Here is a 15786-nt window from a genome sequence, read left to right as displayed (position 1 = left end):
TTTAACTGCTTCTAGCCTAGGCAATACTTTGGGCGTAGTAGCCCAGCTGCGAAGCAAGCTGCACCGCCTGTGTATCTAATAAGAATTTTTAAATTAATCTAGCCTAGGCAGACTGTGGGGACCCCCAACCAAACCCAGAAGCTTAGCCCCCCTACCGCCCCCCTTTCATGGACAACCCAATAATGTAACTCTTACAACTGGATGGGTGAGGATCGGTCACAGCTTTATTAACTCTTTATACTCATTCCATTAGAAAGGCATTTTATTTCTAAAATAATTCAGCTTGTTGCAGCATGCCCTGGGTCCCCACTCCGGCAAGTTGGCCAACAAGTGTAACTCTCCAACATGTCCTTTCTATTTCCAGGCCACGGAGGATCCAGCGTACTCGTATGCAGGACTCTGACCCCCACCCATCACTCTTAATGCTTGTTCCACTCCGTCCTGGAGTCCTGACAGGAATATGTCCAGTCCAATATCTATTAAGTGAACACCGTCGGGCCGTATGAGGCCTGCTTTATCTCCTTCCAGTTGTCGGTGTCGTATCACTACACCACCTCTGTCTCTTCTAAATTTTGCCATCCGAATATTTATTACCCGCCTTGTCCATTCGATGGCCGTGATGTCTCGCGCACCTTGCCATACCGCTATCGGCACAATCTCTGACCATACTATAGCTAGTTTTGTGAAAAATTCTCTGAAGCGCTCAGTGTCTAGTTTCATTATTGCCATTAGTTATGCGCTCTTGTGATGACCTAGGTTGTTTCCCCCGGCCTGTATAACTAAGATGACCGGACCTCTTGCCTCTCTCCCTACCTTGATTACCTCCATTAGTACCTGTGGTTATAGCAGGCCTCTAATACCTCTCCAGTTGAAATATGTGTTATGAAACTCTAATTTCCTCCTGCCTGGGCGGACTTTCGCCCTTTTTTGTGCCCAATATATATACGAGTGGCCTATCACTCACACTGTTGGCTTATCGTCACCTTTAAAAGAAACAAACCACGTTAGGATAACAAGTCCGGTCTTATGTATCTTGCCAAACACGTGGATCGCCATCTCCCTATCCTCTGAACTTCCGTTTCTGACAGTCCTGCTCTTGCTGCTTCCGTGGCCGCACCTATGCGGAATGAGTGTGTCCCGTAATCTTTGGGGTGGTTCCCTGCCGATGTTATGCATTTATTAAATATAGCTTGGAACAGGTATCTTGATAATGGCGTTCCATCAATGTGTGATAGGAAGAAATTACTTTGTGATCTGATGGTTAGATATGTTTTTACTATTGTTACCCGACTCAGTGTACCGTTTGTGGGTTGTAGAAGTACCCAAGTACCCCTGCCCGCTGGAACCATTTTCGATTGTTGTATGCGTACACGTATTGCATTATTGGCTATGACTACTTCCTGGTGTAATAAGCGTCCACTGGTGGTAATTTTGGATTGAGGGACTAATTCGCTTATACATAGCGCCCCGAAGAAGGCGATCACAAATGCAGTAAACATTAGTGTTGCTTCAAATTGTGAGTGTCATGTTAATGGTGTTAGGGATAAGATGTGAGAAATCAGTTTTAGTGACACGGGACGGGACGTCTACATTTCTGACTTGGCTGACCCCTTTTCCACCCTTTTATGGATTGTCTGATGATGAATCTTTGTCACATCTCCCCAATTCAGTAGTTGGAAGTGAAATGCTACTCCGGTCAGACACCGCTGCGCTGACGCCCCTGATATGCCCCTCATCATTAGCTGGTGGAGAAATTCTATGGTGACTTGTGATCTGGCTTGTTCACATTGGTCAACCCGTCTGCCTGCTACTAGTCGTGTCCACTCTTCCCATGCCTTACTGTATGCTTGCCACGTTGACGGGGCAACTGACGCTCTGATTAATGGCATCAACTATTCGCCACTAGATCCCATAGGGAGGGTGGGCAACTGTTGCCCGATGGGTGGGCGTTGTGGAAGAGCTCTGTGAAAATCTGCCAATTGAATTGTTATAAAGCGTTAGCAGCAGCTTTATACCCCTCAGCATAGTGGCTAGCGCGGACCCATACATTGTGTTTTAGGCACAGGAATACTAGCCTGCGTAGTAGGCCTAGCACTGGGAGAGACGATGATGCCATCTTATTAATGCAGTGCGCTAGGCTGGTGTTTTGTGTTATGAAGCGTATATTTTTGTTAGCCAGGCGCGCGCCCCATATTTCTATTGCTACCACTATTGTGAAAAATTATTTTCAGGGCTAGATGCAGCTAAAAATTATTATTAATTTCAAAGCTGGAGGAGCTTGGTATAGATGGCCTAATACAGGGTTCCCCAACTCCAGTCCTCAAGGCCCACCAACAGGACATGTTTTCAGGATTTCCTTAGTATTGCACAGGTGATAATTACATCACCTGCACATCACCTGTGCAATACTAAGGAAATCCTGAAAACATGACCTGTTGGTGGGCCTTGAGGACTGGAGTTGGGGAACCCTAGCCTAATACAATGAGTCCCACACACTGCTAGAAGCCCAAATATTTTTTCAGAGGTAGATGCAGATAAAAATGATATTTAATTTGCAACCTGATGGAGGTCAGTATAGATGGACTAATAGAGAAAGCCCCACACACTGCTAGAAGGCCAAATATTTTTTCAGAGCTAGATGCAGATAAAAATTATATTCAATTTGCAACCTGATGGAGGTCAGCATAGATGGGCTAATAGAGAAAGTCCCACACACTGCTAGAAGGCCAAATATTTTTTCAGAGCTAGATGCAGATAAAAATTATATTCAATTTGCAACCTGATGGAGGTCAGTATAGATGTACTAATAGAACAAGTCCCACACACAGCTAGAAGCCCAAATATTTTTTCAGAGGTAGATGCAGATAAAAATTATATTCAATTTGCAACCTGATGGAGGTCAGTATAGATGGACTAATAGAACAAGTCCCACACACAGGTAGAAGCCCAAATATTTTTTCAGAGGTAGATGCAGATAAAAATTATTTTTAATTTGCAACCTGATGGAGGTCAGTATAGATGGACTAATAGAGAAAGTCCCACACACTGCTAGAAGGCCAAATATTTTTTCAGAGCTAGATGCAGATAAAAATTATATTCAATTTGCAACCTGATGGGGGTCAGTATAGATGGACTAATAGAACAAGTCCCACACACAGCTAGAAGCCCAAATATTTTTTCAGAGGTAGATGCAGATAAAAATTATTTTTAATTTGCAACCTGATGGAGGTCAGTATAGATGGACTAATACAACAAGTCCCACACACAGCTAGAAGCCCAATATTTTTTCAGAGCTAGATGCAGACAAAAAATTATTTTGAATTTGCAACCTGATGGAGGTCAGTATAGATGGACTAATAAAGTCCCACACACTGCTAGAAGGCCAAATATTTTTTCAGAGCTAGATGCAGAAAAAAATTATATTCAGTTTGCAACCTGATGGAGGTCAGTATAGATGGACTAATAGAGAAAGTCCCACACACTGCTAGAAGGCCACATATTTTTTCAGAGGTAGATGCAGAAAAAAATATATTCAGTTTGCAACCTGATGGAGGTCTGTATAGATGGATTAATAGAACAAGTCCCCCACACAGCTAGAAGCCCAAATATTTTTTCAGAGGTAGATGCAGATAAAAATTATCTTTAATTTGCAACCTGATGGAGGTCAGTATAGATGGACTAATAGAGAAAGTCCCACACACTGCTAGAAGGCCACATATTTTTTCAGAGGTAGATGCAGAAAAAAATATATTCAGTATGCAACCTGATGGAGGTCAGTATAGATGGATTAATAGAACAAGTCCCACACACAGCTAAAAGCCCAATATTTTTTCAGAGGTAGATGCAGAAAAAAATATATTCAGTTTGCAACCTGATGGAGGTCAGTATAGATGGACTAATACAACAAGTCCCACACACAGCTAGAAGCCCAATATTTTTTCAGAGGTAGATGCAGAAAAAAATATATTCAGTTTGCAACCTGATGGAGGTCAGTATAGATTTATTAATAGAACAAGTCCCACACACAGCTAGAAGCCCAAATATTTTATCAGAGGTAGATGCAGATAAAAATTATTTTTAATTTGCAACCTGATGGAGGTCAGTATAGATGGACTAATAGAGAAAGTCCCACACACTGCTAGAAGGCCAAATATTTTTTCAGAGCTAGATGCAGATAAAAATTATATTCAATTTGCAACCTGATGGAGGTCAGTATAGATGGACTAATAGAACAAGTCCCACACACAGCTAGAAGCCCAAATATTTTTTCAGAGGTACTGTAGATGCAGATAAAAATTTTTTTTAATTTGCAACCTGATGGAGGTCAGTATAGATGGACTAATACAACAAGTCCCACACACAGCTAGAAGCCCAATATTTTTTCAGAGGTAGATGCAAAAAAAAAATATATTCAGTTTGCAACCTGATGGAGGTCTGTATAGATGGATTAATACAACAAGTCCCACACACAGCTAGAAGCCCAATATTTTTTCAGAGGTAGATGCAGAAAAAAATATATTCAGTTTGCAACCTGATTTAGGTCAGTATAGATGGACTAATACAACAAGTCCCACACACAGCTAGAAGCCCAATATTTTTTCAGAGCTAGATGCAGAAAAAAATTATATTCAATTTGCAACCTGATGGAGGTCAGTATAGATGGACTAATAGAATGATGCTATGCCCAAAAGATTTTACTTCACTAGGTGCAGTAAAAAAATTGGTATTCTATACACAGGTGGTATATCTTGCAACACAGATAGGCTACTCCACTGACTAACACACTCTGCAATAGGCCAAAAAGGATTAGCTTTGCTAGATTCAGCCAAATGCTGTGAAAAAAAACTTGCACAGCACTGGCACAGACCTGCCTGGCAAAAACTGATAGGAACTGATGTAACCTAGTCCTGAAAAGGACTCCAGTTACAATTAGTCTTTACTCCCACAACCTATCTATTTAAGAGCACAGACCTGCCTGATAAAATTCATAGGAAATGCTGTAACCTAGTCCTTAAAAGGACTGCAATCACAACTATTCCCTACTCCCAAGCTATCTGTAGATTTGTGCGAAAATTGGCTTGAAATTAACAAGGTATAGCGCACACAGCAACAGCGGTGCCATCTAACACGCAGCTGCAGCAGTGAGAAAATGGTGGCGACGGGGAAAATGGCTTGGTCTTATAGGGCAAGGACATGTGACATACACTGCCAATGACACCTGCCCTTGCTTGTGTGAATAGGCTGACAGGCTGACAGATTGCACCTCCCCACTGTAAATGCGGGAAAGAGAAAAAAAAAATGGAGATCTTCATTGTTCCTGCAGAGATCCATCCCCTGCCCCTCCCCCCACCCCGCTGTACACTGAAACTGCGTATTAACATTAATTTTCATCATTACTGAGAAAAAATCCAGTTATGATTTTGGTGCACGAACAGTTATCGAACATAACCTCGAACAGCCGAATTTTTCTCAAATTGTTCGTGTTCGCCGAACGGCTCGAACACTGCCCAAAACAGCTCGAATTTGAGATTGGCGAACAGTTCGAGTAGAACAACGCTCATCTCTACTAAAATAGTCTTTTCAATGGAAATAGGGAGTGAATCTATGAATCTGCAGATATGAAGCAGACATAAAATGCATTGGATTTTTCTGGTCTGAAAACATTTTTTAGTTTTGTCAAAAAGACCTAACAACTTCAAAGTTATTGTAAACAATAGTGAATAATGGGTAAATTCAGTGACTGTTGGGCAGTGATAAAACATGGTGGCTCAGTGGTTTGCACCACTGGGGTCATGGGTTCAAATGCCACCAAGGGCAACATCAGCAAGGAGTTTGTATGTGCTCTCCATGTTTCCTCCGGGTTCTCCTGTTTCCTCCCCCACTTCAAAGACATAATGATGGGGAATTTAGATTGTAAACCCCATTGGGGACAGAAATAATAATGCGGAATATGATGCCACTATATAAGAAAAGCATAATAAATATTAAAACATAATTTTGTAACTCCAAAATCCCCAAGCTTTTTTAGTTTGCAAGTACCTTTAAAGTAGGATAGATGGCATTCAGCCATATTGAATATTAAAAGGTAAGAAAAACCATATAAAATTTGATCAGGTGTTAACGTCCAGAAATGTGACTTAATCTTAACCCTGGTACCAAGTTATAGTAAAGCTATTACATCCTTAGAACTTACTAGGTTACAATAGTACCTGTAGCTGGAGAGCAACGTCTGGCCCCCTAGTCACTGGTTGGAGAACACTACTATAACTTATGGACTCTAGTACCGTCAGGTTCTTCAGTCTGATGGACCATGAAAAATTCATGTTGGTTGATCCATGTTGATCCAAGGATGTAATTATATATACTAGAGGGACTAGAGAAGATTGTAGAAAGGTCTGGCGTGCCAACAAGCCACTCTGTTTTAGTGTTTTGGGCACATGTCTCAGCAGTGAACTGATTTTTTGCCCCAAAACCTAAAAAATAATTCCTTAGAGATCTTATTTGAAGATGAGTGTTGTAATACCATATCACAGCCAATAAAATCATGACTGTTGGGTGCAACACATAGACAAATGTAGCATAAATATCTCACAATAGAATATCTTGGAAAATTTTGAGCAAAAAGGAAAGGAATGGAAGGACACAACTATTCATACTGGTTTCATAATTAGAAGAAGTCCATGAATTGGTTTGGTTTTTAGAATATACTGTGTTATATTTACATGTTGTTCTGCTTATTTTTTCCTTTATGAATTTTTTGAAGCTCAGGAATATTCTGTCTCTCTGTGTATTCCCCAGGTGCAGGTTGTCAGTTTCGCTACAGAACATAACTGGGACTCGTTGGATTTTTATGATGGAGGTGACAACAATGCTCCAAGACTTGGCAGTTATTCAGGTAAGCAAGAACTACAGGCTTCCTTGGTGACCTATTTTAATAATGCTGATAAAACAAAAAAATTGGAGGAAGTATTCAATGGAATAGATAATTGGAGTACATTAGGAAAGTGATATTTAGCATTCGATTTTAAAGAAATGTGCATTTGACTTTTAAGTTTTTTATAGAATCATCATTGAGCCCTGGAAATATCAATGTAAAGACTTTCTAACAGGGGGTATTGGCTCACATATATTAGGTAGTGCATACCAGGATTTGGCATGCACTGTACCTCTAAAAATAAGGCATTTGATATTCTATGACATTTTGACAGTAATACTTGCAACTTTTCATTTTGGTCCAGAAAAAAAGTCAGTATGGTCTCTAAAGGTTATATACTGTAGCTTAGGCTACAGTTATTATGGAAGAAATGGTGCAAATTCAGCACTTTAGGAGTAATTCGCAGACATTTCAGCTAGCTGGTATAGTTGCCAAGAATTTCAAATTTGCACTATGTCTTGCTGGAAATATTGGAAACAATCTGGATAAATTTTTGAGCTGAAAATGGGCAGAGTTTACATAAACCCCACCTAAATGTGGGCAGTTCCACCATGTTTGCGGCACTTCAGGGGTAGAACTTGGGAAGGACTTAATCATCTATATTTTATTGTCTCACTAGTTGATAAGTATGTTTGAAGGAAAAACTTTTCAAGAATACTGACCGTTAAAATTGCATTGACATTAACATGAGGTGTATGCTTTTTAATAATTTTGGAACAAATCAAAATAACAAAAGTAAAGATGGCCATAAATATTAGATAGTTGTTGGATGAGCGATTGGTCATCCGAGCAGCTATGATGATATTAAGTCTATGGAGATCTACTAGAACACTTTCTTTATTCATTATAAGTGATCAGAAAAATAATAACCCTTTACTTACCCATCTTTAAAACGGTGCCCTGTTTTGCGCTATTTTAAATAGAGAAGAGGTTGCAGAACATGTTTATTCCTTTCTACACATTATAATATAATGTATTGGATTTTTCTAGTCTTAAAACATTTTTTAATTTTGTTAAAAATCCCTAACAACTCCAAAGTGTATATAAACAATAGTGAATGATGGGTCAAATCAGTCACTGTTGGGCAGTGGTAAAAGCCAAATTTCATTACTCAAAAGTCCCCGAGCTTTATAAGGTTGCAAATAACTTTAAATTAGGACAGATGGTGTTGAGCCATATTAAATATTAAAAAGTAAGAACCATACAACAATTTGACCAGGTATTATCTGCCAGAAATGTGATTTAGACCCTGGTACCAAGTTATAGTAAAGCTATTACATCCTTAGTAATACTATGTTACAATAGTACCTTTAGCTGTTGACAGCTGGAAAGCAACATTTAGCCCCTTATTCACAAGTCGAGAACACTGCTATAGGCTTTGGACTCTTCTTATGTCTAATGGTCCATGAAAAATTCATGTTGGCTGATACTTGTTGATCCAAGGATGTAATTACAGTGAAGGAAATAATTATTTGATCCCTTGCTGTTTTTGTAAGTTTGCCCACTGAAAATGACATGAACAGTCTACATTTTTAAGGGTAGGTTAATTTTAACATTGAGAGATAGAATATCCAACATTGTATACATTAGATAAATTTATTTGCATTTTGCAGTGAAAAATAAGTATTTGTTTCCTCTGGCAAACAACACTTAATACTTGGTGGCAAAACCCTTATTGGCAAACACAGCAATCTGATGTTTTTTGGTAGTTGATGATGAGGGTTGCGCACATGTCAGGAGGAATTTTGGTCCACTCCTCTTTGCAGATCATCTTTAAATCATTCAGATTTTGATTCTGTCGCTTGGCAACTCGAGGCTTCAACTCCCTCCATAAGTTTTCTATGGGATTAAGGTCTGGAGACTGGCTAGGCCACTCCATGACCTTAATGTGCTTATTTTTGAGCCACTCCTTTGTTACCTTGGCTGTATGTTTTGGGTCATTGTCTTGCTGGAAGACTCAGCCACGACCTATTTTTTATGTCCTGGCGGAGGGAAAGACGCTGTTACTCAGGAATTTACGGTACATGGCTTCCTCCATTCTCCCATTGATGAGGTGAAGTAGTCCTGTGCCCTTAGCAGAGAAACACCCCCAAAACATAATGTTTACACCTCCATGCTTGACAGTGGGAACAGTTTTATTTGGGTCATAGGCATCATTTCTCTTCCTCCAAACACGGCGAGTTGAGTTAATGCCAAAGAGCTCAATTTTTGTCTCATCTGACCACAGCACCTTCTCCCAATAACTCGGCGAATCATCCAGGTGTTCATTGGCAAACTTCAGACGGGCCTGCACATGTGCTTTCTTGAGTGTAAGGGGGAAGACCGGGGTATAAGTACTTTCAGAACAAGGGATCCGGAACTGCCGGGGCCATGTCACTTGTTGCAGGGAGAAGACAGACTGCGAGACAGGAGTCAGGTGACCTGGAATCCTGGGGTTTGTCAAGGGAGGGAGATGAGGAGTCAGGTGACCAGAGAGCTGAGCTCGTGTTTAGGAAGAGCGTGGAAAAGGAGTTTTTTGTGCGGGAAAAGCAGCAGTGGACGGTGGAAGTCAAGCCTGACTAGAGGGAGAAGAGACGCAGGATCCTTGGAGCTGAGCAAGTGAGGTGCACTGTTATGGACTAGGGGCTCAGCGCGTCAAACCAGAGACCGCCCACTGCCGCCAGAAGATGGAGCATTGTTTATGTGGGGAAGCCGGAAGAAAACAACATGGGCACCAGCCGGCAACTGCCTTGTGAGGAGCAAGAGTCAGCTAAGTGTGAAACTGCCGAATACAACCGTGTCGACTCTGCTACATCTAGCCGAACTGTGGATTGTCAGTTATAGCATATTACCTGCTACTTCCTTGTTGTCCCGATATTTTCCCTGTTAGTCCCTGCGTGGAGATTGACCCTGTTACAGTAAATCACACTTGTTTATTAACCCTGTACTGGCTGCTCTGTGTTTCTGTATCACTGCATCTAAAATACCTGTGTTACATGAGCAGGGGGACCTTGCGGGCACTGCAGGATTTTAAACCTTTAAGACGTAGTGTGTTACCAATGATTTTCTTGGTGACTGTGGTCCCAGCTGCCTTGAGATCATTAACAAGTTCCCACTGTGTAGTTTTAGGCTGATCTCTCACCTTCCTTATGATCAAAAATACCCCACGAGGTGGGATTTTGCATGATGCCCCAGATCGATGTCGATTGACAGTCATTTTGTATTTCTTTCATTTTCTTACTATTGAACCAACAGTTGTCTCATTCTCACCCAGCGTCTTACTTATGGTTTTGCAGCCCATTCCAGCTTTGTGCAGGTCTATGATCTTGTCCTTGACATCCTTAGAAAGCTCTTTGGTCTTGCCCATATTGCAGAGGTTAGAGTCTGACTGATGAATTGAATCTGTGGACAGGAGTCTTTTATACAGGTGACTATGTAAGACAGCTGTCTTTAATGCAGGTAACAAGTTGATTAGGATCACCTAACTGGTCTGTAGAAGCCAGAACTCATAATGGTTTGTAGGGGATCAAATACTTATTTCTCACTGCAAAATGCAAATAAATGTATCTAATTTATACACTGTTCATGTCCTTGTCAGTTGGCAGACTTACAAAAACAGTAAGGGATCAAATAATTATTTCCTTCACTGTATGTATATACTATAGGAAATAGATAGAAGTGTAGAAAGGTCAAGCAAGCCAACAAGCCACTCTATGTTAGTGTTTAAGGCACATATCTCGGCAGTGAACTGAATTTTGCACCAAAGGCTCAAAATATTAACTTCATTGAGACGTTATATGAGGATAAGTATTGTACTACCATATCAGAACCACTAAAATCATGACTATTGAGTGGAACATATAGACAAATGTAGCATAACTCTCAATAGAGTATCTCACAAAAAATTTTAAAACTCTCTAAAAGTAAATTCAGAGATCTGGTACTAGATCAGCTCTTTGAGTATGTGCCAAGCTGCAGTCCTCATCAACAGCAACTACACAATGTACAGAACTGTGTTCTGCTCCATACACTGTTTATTTCTAGCAGTTACTGAAGCTGATCCGTGGTGGTGCCGGATGTCAGATCCCTTTGAGCTGATGTTTATTACCTAAACTGAAGATTAAATTAAAAAGGTCTGACTCCATCCAAAAGATTCTTACAAAGCATACAACATTTTGATCCTGTCTGGTGTATTTGTCATGTACCACCCAAAGGGTCGAAACATTGCATGTTTTGTAAGCTGCTGATGGAACGAACACTGTAATAATTTTGAAGAATCCCTTATATGCTGTCACCCCTTTTGATTTTTGTACATGAGTAACCCATGTACCAATAGATTTCTGGACTTGATGAACGTTGCATCATAGTGTTAGATGCATGGAATGAATGTGTTGCGAATAATGAACTCGTGCTTTCATAAGTATAAGACATCAATATCAAAGTAGCGGACATGCCTCCTTAATGTTTTAAAAACATAGATTTGAGTATAATTGCAGTTCGTATGATATATTCCTATTCATACAGTGTATGATATATTTTTCCTTCCTAGGAACCACCATACCTCATCTTCTAAACAGCACATCAAACAATCTGTACTTAAATTTTCAATCAGACATCAGTGTTTCTGCAGCTGGGTTCCATCTGGAATACACAGGTAATTGTCTCTAGTTTTCTACACAATACAAAGCGGAGCACATTACTATCAGCTTTCAACATTGTCAGAATTCATTTATTTTACATCTTTATGTATCAAAAGGAATAGCTCTGTTACTCTACTGTAAGGGGTTGTTTCATTTGATGACTTTGTTTATTCTTGCTTTCTATATACAGTACATGATGGACATTTCAAGTTAAACAGAATGTGTCATCACAATACGACTTATTCTTTAAATCAATTTTTTTTAAAAAATCTTTCAAATTTTTTTCCCCAAACTTTCAATGTTGTCATTAATAGAAAAATTAGCAATCAGCTGATCAATGGATGGACTAGAGTATTAAAATTGGTTCTGTTTAGAGATCAGTGAATCAATTGACGAAGGATCAAGTTTGAGTCGAATTACCTGAAATTGTCGGTTTCAAGAGAATTTGAATATTTTGAGGTTCGATTCGCGATTTGCACAAATAAATCTTGTATAATTTCCCACACTGCTGAAGCATCAAAGAGCAGGCTAATGTTATTTTGCATTGCTGTGCTGGCCTCCCCACAATGCCCGGCAACTATGACATCTAGCGAATCTTCATAACTTGTACAGTAGTGGTCAGTACCTGGGTCATCATAGGCCAGTGGTTCCCAGTGGAGCATAGTTTATACAGTAGAGTTGTTTTCCATCTCCAGAGTCACTGAGTCTCTTGCTTGTAGAGTGTAAGCTCTTATGATCTGCGGGGTCCTCTCTCTCTCTTTTTCTCACTTCCGTAGAGTGTAAACTAAATTGGAATGGAAGGGTTAATTCTGCGCCGCCAGTAGATCAAGGATGGAAGATTATTGGTATCCAAAAATACAGTTTATTTGACAAATAAACTGTATTTCTGGATACCAATTATCTTCCATCCTTGATCTACTAGCGGTGCAGAATTAACCCTTTTCCATTTTAGTTTATATTATTTGTGGGTCTGCAGCAGCCTAAGCTTATTAGTGGTTGTGGTCACACACCCTTACCAGGTGAGTATTATTGCTTTTTGTCTCCCCACTGTTACTCAAATAAAGCCTTATTGAGCTTATTGTTATTTCAGTTTTTTCACCACTTCTGTAGAGTGTAAGCTCTTTCAGTCAGCGGCGTTCTCTTTCTTCAGTCGATTATAAACTCTTATGGTCAGCGGGGTCTTGTCTCTCTCTTTCTCGCCTTTAAATTGTCAGCTCCTATGGTCAGCAGAGTACTCTATAGCTCTCTTTCTCACCCATAAAGTATGGGCAGCACAGTGGCTCAGTGGCTAGCTTTGCAGCGCTTGGGTCTTGGGTTCAAATCCCACCAAGAACAACATGTTCTCCCCGTGTTTGTGTGGGTTTCCTCCAGGTTCTCCAGTTTCCTCCCACACTCCAAAAACATACTGCTAGGGAATTTAGACTGTGAGCCCCAATGGGGACAGCGGTGATTATGTATGTAAAGCGCTGCGGAATATGTTAGCTCAATATACAAATAAAGCTTATTATTATTATTATTATAAAGTGTAAGTCCTTATAGTAGGGTACTCTCTCTCTCCTCTCCCCTACATATATTTTATGAGAATCTACAAGTCTCAAGAATTAAAATCAGCACAAATGTATTCGCTGTGAGTGCATTTTTGGGGGAAAATTGAGTGAAGTCGGCAAATTTGATTTTCAAAAGATCCACTTATCTCTAGTGTTGAGCCACCCCCGTAGTGTTCGAGTTCGGTTCGGTTCGTCGAACTCCCGTATGTTCGCCGAACTGTTCGTCGAACTGTTCGACGAACACCGTCGAACACCGTTCAAACCAATGGCAGGCAAACAAAAACACATAGAAACACATAGAAAACACATAGAAAACACTTCAAAAGGTGTCCAAAAGCTGACAAACTGCTCAGAAGACACAACTAACACATGGAAAAGTGACAAGTACATATAGTCATGCGAAAAGAAAAGAGGTGGAGGAGTAAAAGGAGGGGGAGACACAGATATAGGCATGTCATGCCCTTCTAAAACCAAAAAAGTGAGAAGCCGACACGGCCAGTCCGTTCCTGCCCATGCGACCTCCCTGTCGCCGGGTTTGTGCCAGAGCCACGGTGGACCCTGACGGCCAGCCCCCCTCTCCCAATACTAGTGCCTGTCCGCTGGTGGGTCGAGCCCCCCCGCGGTGGGGGGGAGTAACATCTGCAGAAGAAAGACCATCTTCCAGCCAAACAAAGATGTCTACTTCTTTTTGTGGACAATGTGATGCGATCCCTTTCTTACGGACACGCACATCGCTACAAATTCCAGATGAGGCACAAAAACAGCAGGTGCTTCAATGGATATCAAGTGCTCCTTCAAGTAGGCTCTCCTCCACCTCAACTTCAACATCACAAATACTCCAGTCCTCAGAGGTGTCACCCCAATCGCACTTGCTTCCTCACATCTCCCAAGTCTCCAGCTGCCCGTCTGAGTATGGGGTAACACAGATGGTTGAGTCTGCACAGCTGTTTACTCACACTATAGCATGGGAAACAGAGGTCGGCTCCAGAGCTTCTGTGAATCCAGACGAGGAAATGATCTGCACTGATGCCCAGAATCTTTGAGTCGGATCCAGGACCAGACGCAGAAGGTTCTGACCATAATGTAGACCCTCGTTCCCAAACTGTAACTCCTGTTGGTGGAGACAATGAGGAAGACGATGATGAGACTCAAATACCTGATTGGAGCTACAACTTTAGTTTTTTGTCAGGGCAGGAAGAGGTTGGCTCTTAGGACGTTGGGTGTGAGAACACACAGGGTGATGATGATGAGGTTGGAGATCCCACTTTCTGTCAACCCACAGTCAGCCAGTCAATGCGGTCAGCAGAGGAGGTGGAGGAGGATGTGACTAGCCCAGGGGATGGGGATGACTCGGAACTCGGGCCTTTGCCTGGCCTTGGGGATGTCGCGGTGGTTGGCTCCCTGGCCCGCACCCTTGGGTCACTCTTTAAAAGGTTGGATAATTGTTAATTTTATAAGAGTTCTTGACGCCACCTGTGGTTTCTAGTGAGAAGCACCAGCACTGCAGCAGTCCACTGAGGCCGGTGATACGGCAGCTCGATGGTATAGCTCCCCACAGTTGGAGCTAGGTCTCAGGGCAGCATATGCAGGGGGAATGCAGGACAGGCGAGACCCAGCTGGGTCAGAGCAAGAACGGAAACGGACACGGTAGTCACTTCAGTACCTTTTACTGGTGGAAATTCAGGCACATCCCGGAGCACTGTAGGGTGAAGGGTGCATATCAGGATCCTCCCCAATGAGCGGGTGTAGGGCCTCCGGTTTCTTGCCTCTGCGTAGTAAGTTTCTGACCTGCCTGGAGCTAGGCCTAACTTTGTCTCTGTCCTGCGCTGGCTGACCTTGTGGTAGGGCCTTCTCTTGGAGTTCACGTTCCCAGTATGCGGGGCCTAAGCGTCTCCTGGCTCTGTTACGTATCAGCACCTTAGCGATCCTGGGACTTGTAGTTCTCCAGGGATTCCGGTTATGCCTTACTGGGTCATAGAGATCCCGGTAAGCTCGGATCCGGTGTCCTGTAAATGCTTCGGGATGAGCTGGTTAAGCTCCTCTGCCCCTTATGTACTAACTCGCCACTCGCCTTCGGCCTACTCGGGCCCTCACTAGGCTATACACACTAATGGCAGCTTGCCGCGCTTCACCGATTTTATGGCGCCGGCACACCTTAAGCTCTATCTGGGCTCCCTGAATCTAGCTAGCAGGAGCCTCGTGCTCCACTGCTGAACTATTAATTGAGTTCTCTAGACTAGACTGAGCTCCACGGCAGACTGACCTCTCTTAGGCTTCTCTACTGCAGGAACTCTTCAGAGGAACTGAACTGCCTAGCTCCACCTTCCCTATTTATATCCCTAACGGGCTCCCTCTGCTGGTCTGAGGTGGAAGGTGGAGAAGTGTGAATGTTTAAGGGGGCCTCTTGTGGAGGATTCCATCAATGCACTCTTCTAGGATCTGTGATACCAAGCGCAGCGGGTCGTCAAAGATGCTAATGACGATGAGGTTAGGTTGCGCCTTCTTGGATAGAGACGGAGTACTGGAAGCACGTCAACAACTGCATCCTCAACCACAACTCTGCCTCTGACCACAAGTCGTAGTGGCTCTTCAGGTCGCATGGGCTCTAAGCCTTGCATAGCCTGGGCATTTTTTCCGATCGATAAGGATGACCCAACTCGTGTTATCTGTAATATTTGTCACCAAA

The 15786-nt window shown here is 42.0% G+C and overlaps 1 protein-coding gene across 7 annotated transcripts in view; it reads left to right on the top strand.

The window, feature by feature from the left end:
- CSMD3 (CUB and Sushi multiple domains 3) overlaps positions 1 to 15786 on the top strand; it is a 2085767-nt gene that overhangs the window by 1616341 nt on the left and 453640 nt on the right. For all 7 annotated transcript variants that reach the window (XM_073679791.1, XM_073679790.1, XM_073679789.1 and 4 more), the window contains 2 exons: positions 6799 to 6895; positions 11463 to 11567. In XM_073679791.1, the coding sequence (XP_073535892.1) occupies positions 6799 to 6895; positions 11463 to 11567 (202 nt within the window). The remainder of the gene's footprint in view (positions 1 to 6798; positions 6896 to 11462; positions 11568 to 15786) is intronic.

The sequence above is a fragment of the Phyllobates terribilis genome, unplaced genomic scaffold (assembly GCF_046119375.1).
Source record: "Phyllobates terribilis strain yellow unplaced genomic scaffold, ASM4611937v1 Scaffold_4__5_contigs__length_816908805, whole genome shotgun sequence".
Taxonomy (NCBI): domain Eukaryota; kingdom Metazoa; phylum Chordata; class Amphibia; order Anura; family Dendrobatidae; genus Phyllobates; species Phyllobates terribilis.
Note: the sequence above shows the minus strand (reverse complement) of the source record. Positions and strands in the feature narration are given on the sequence as shown.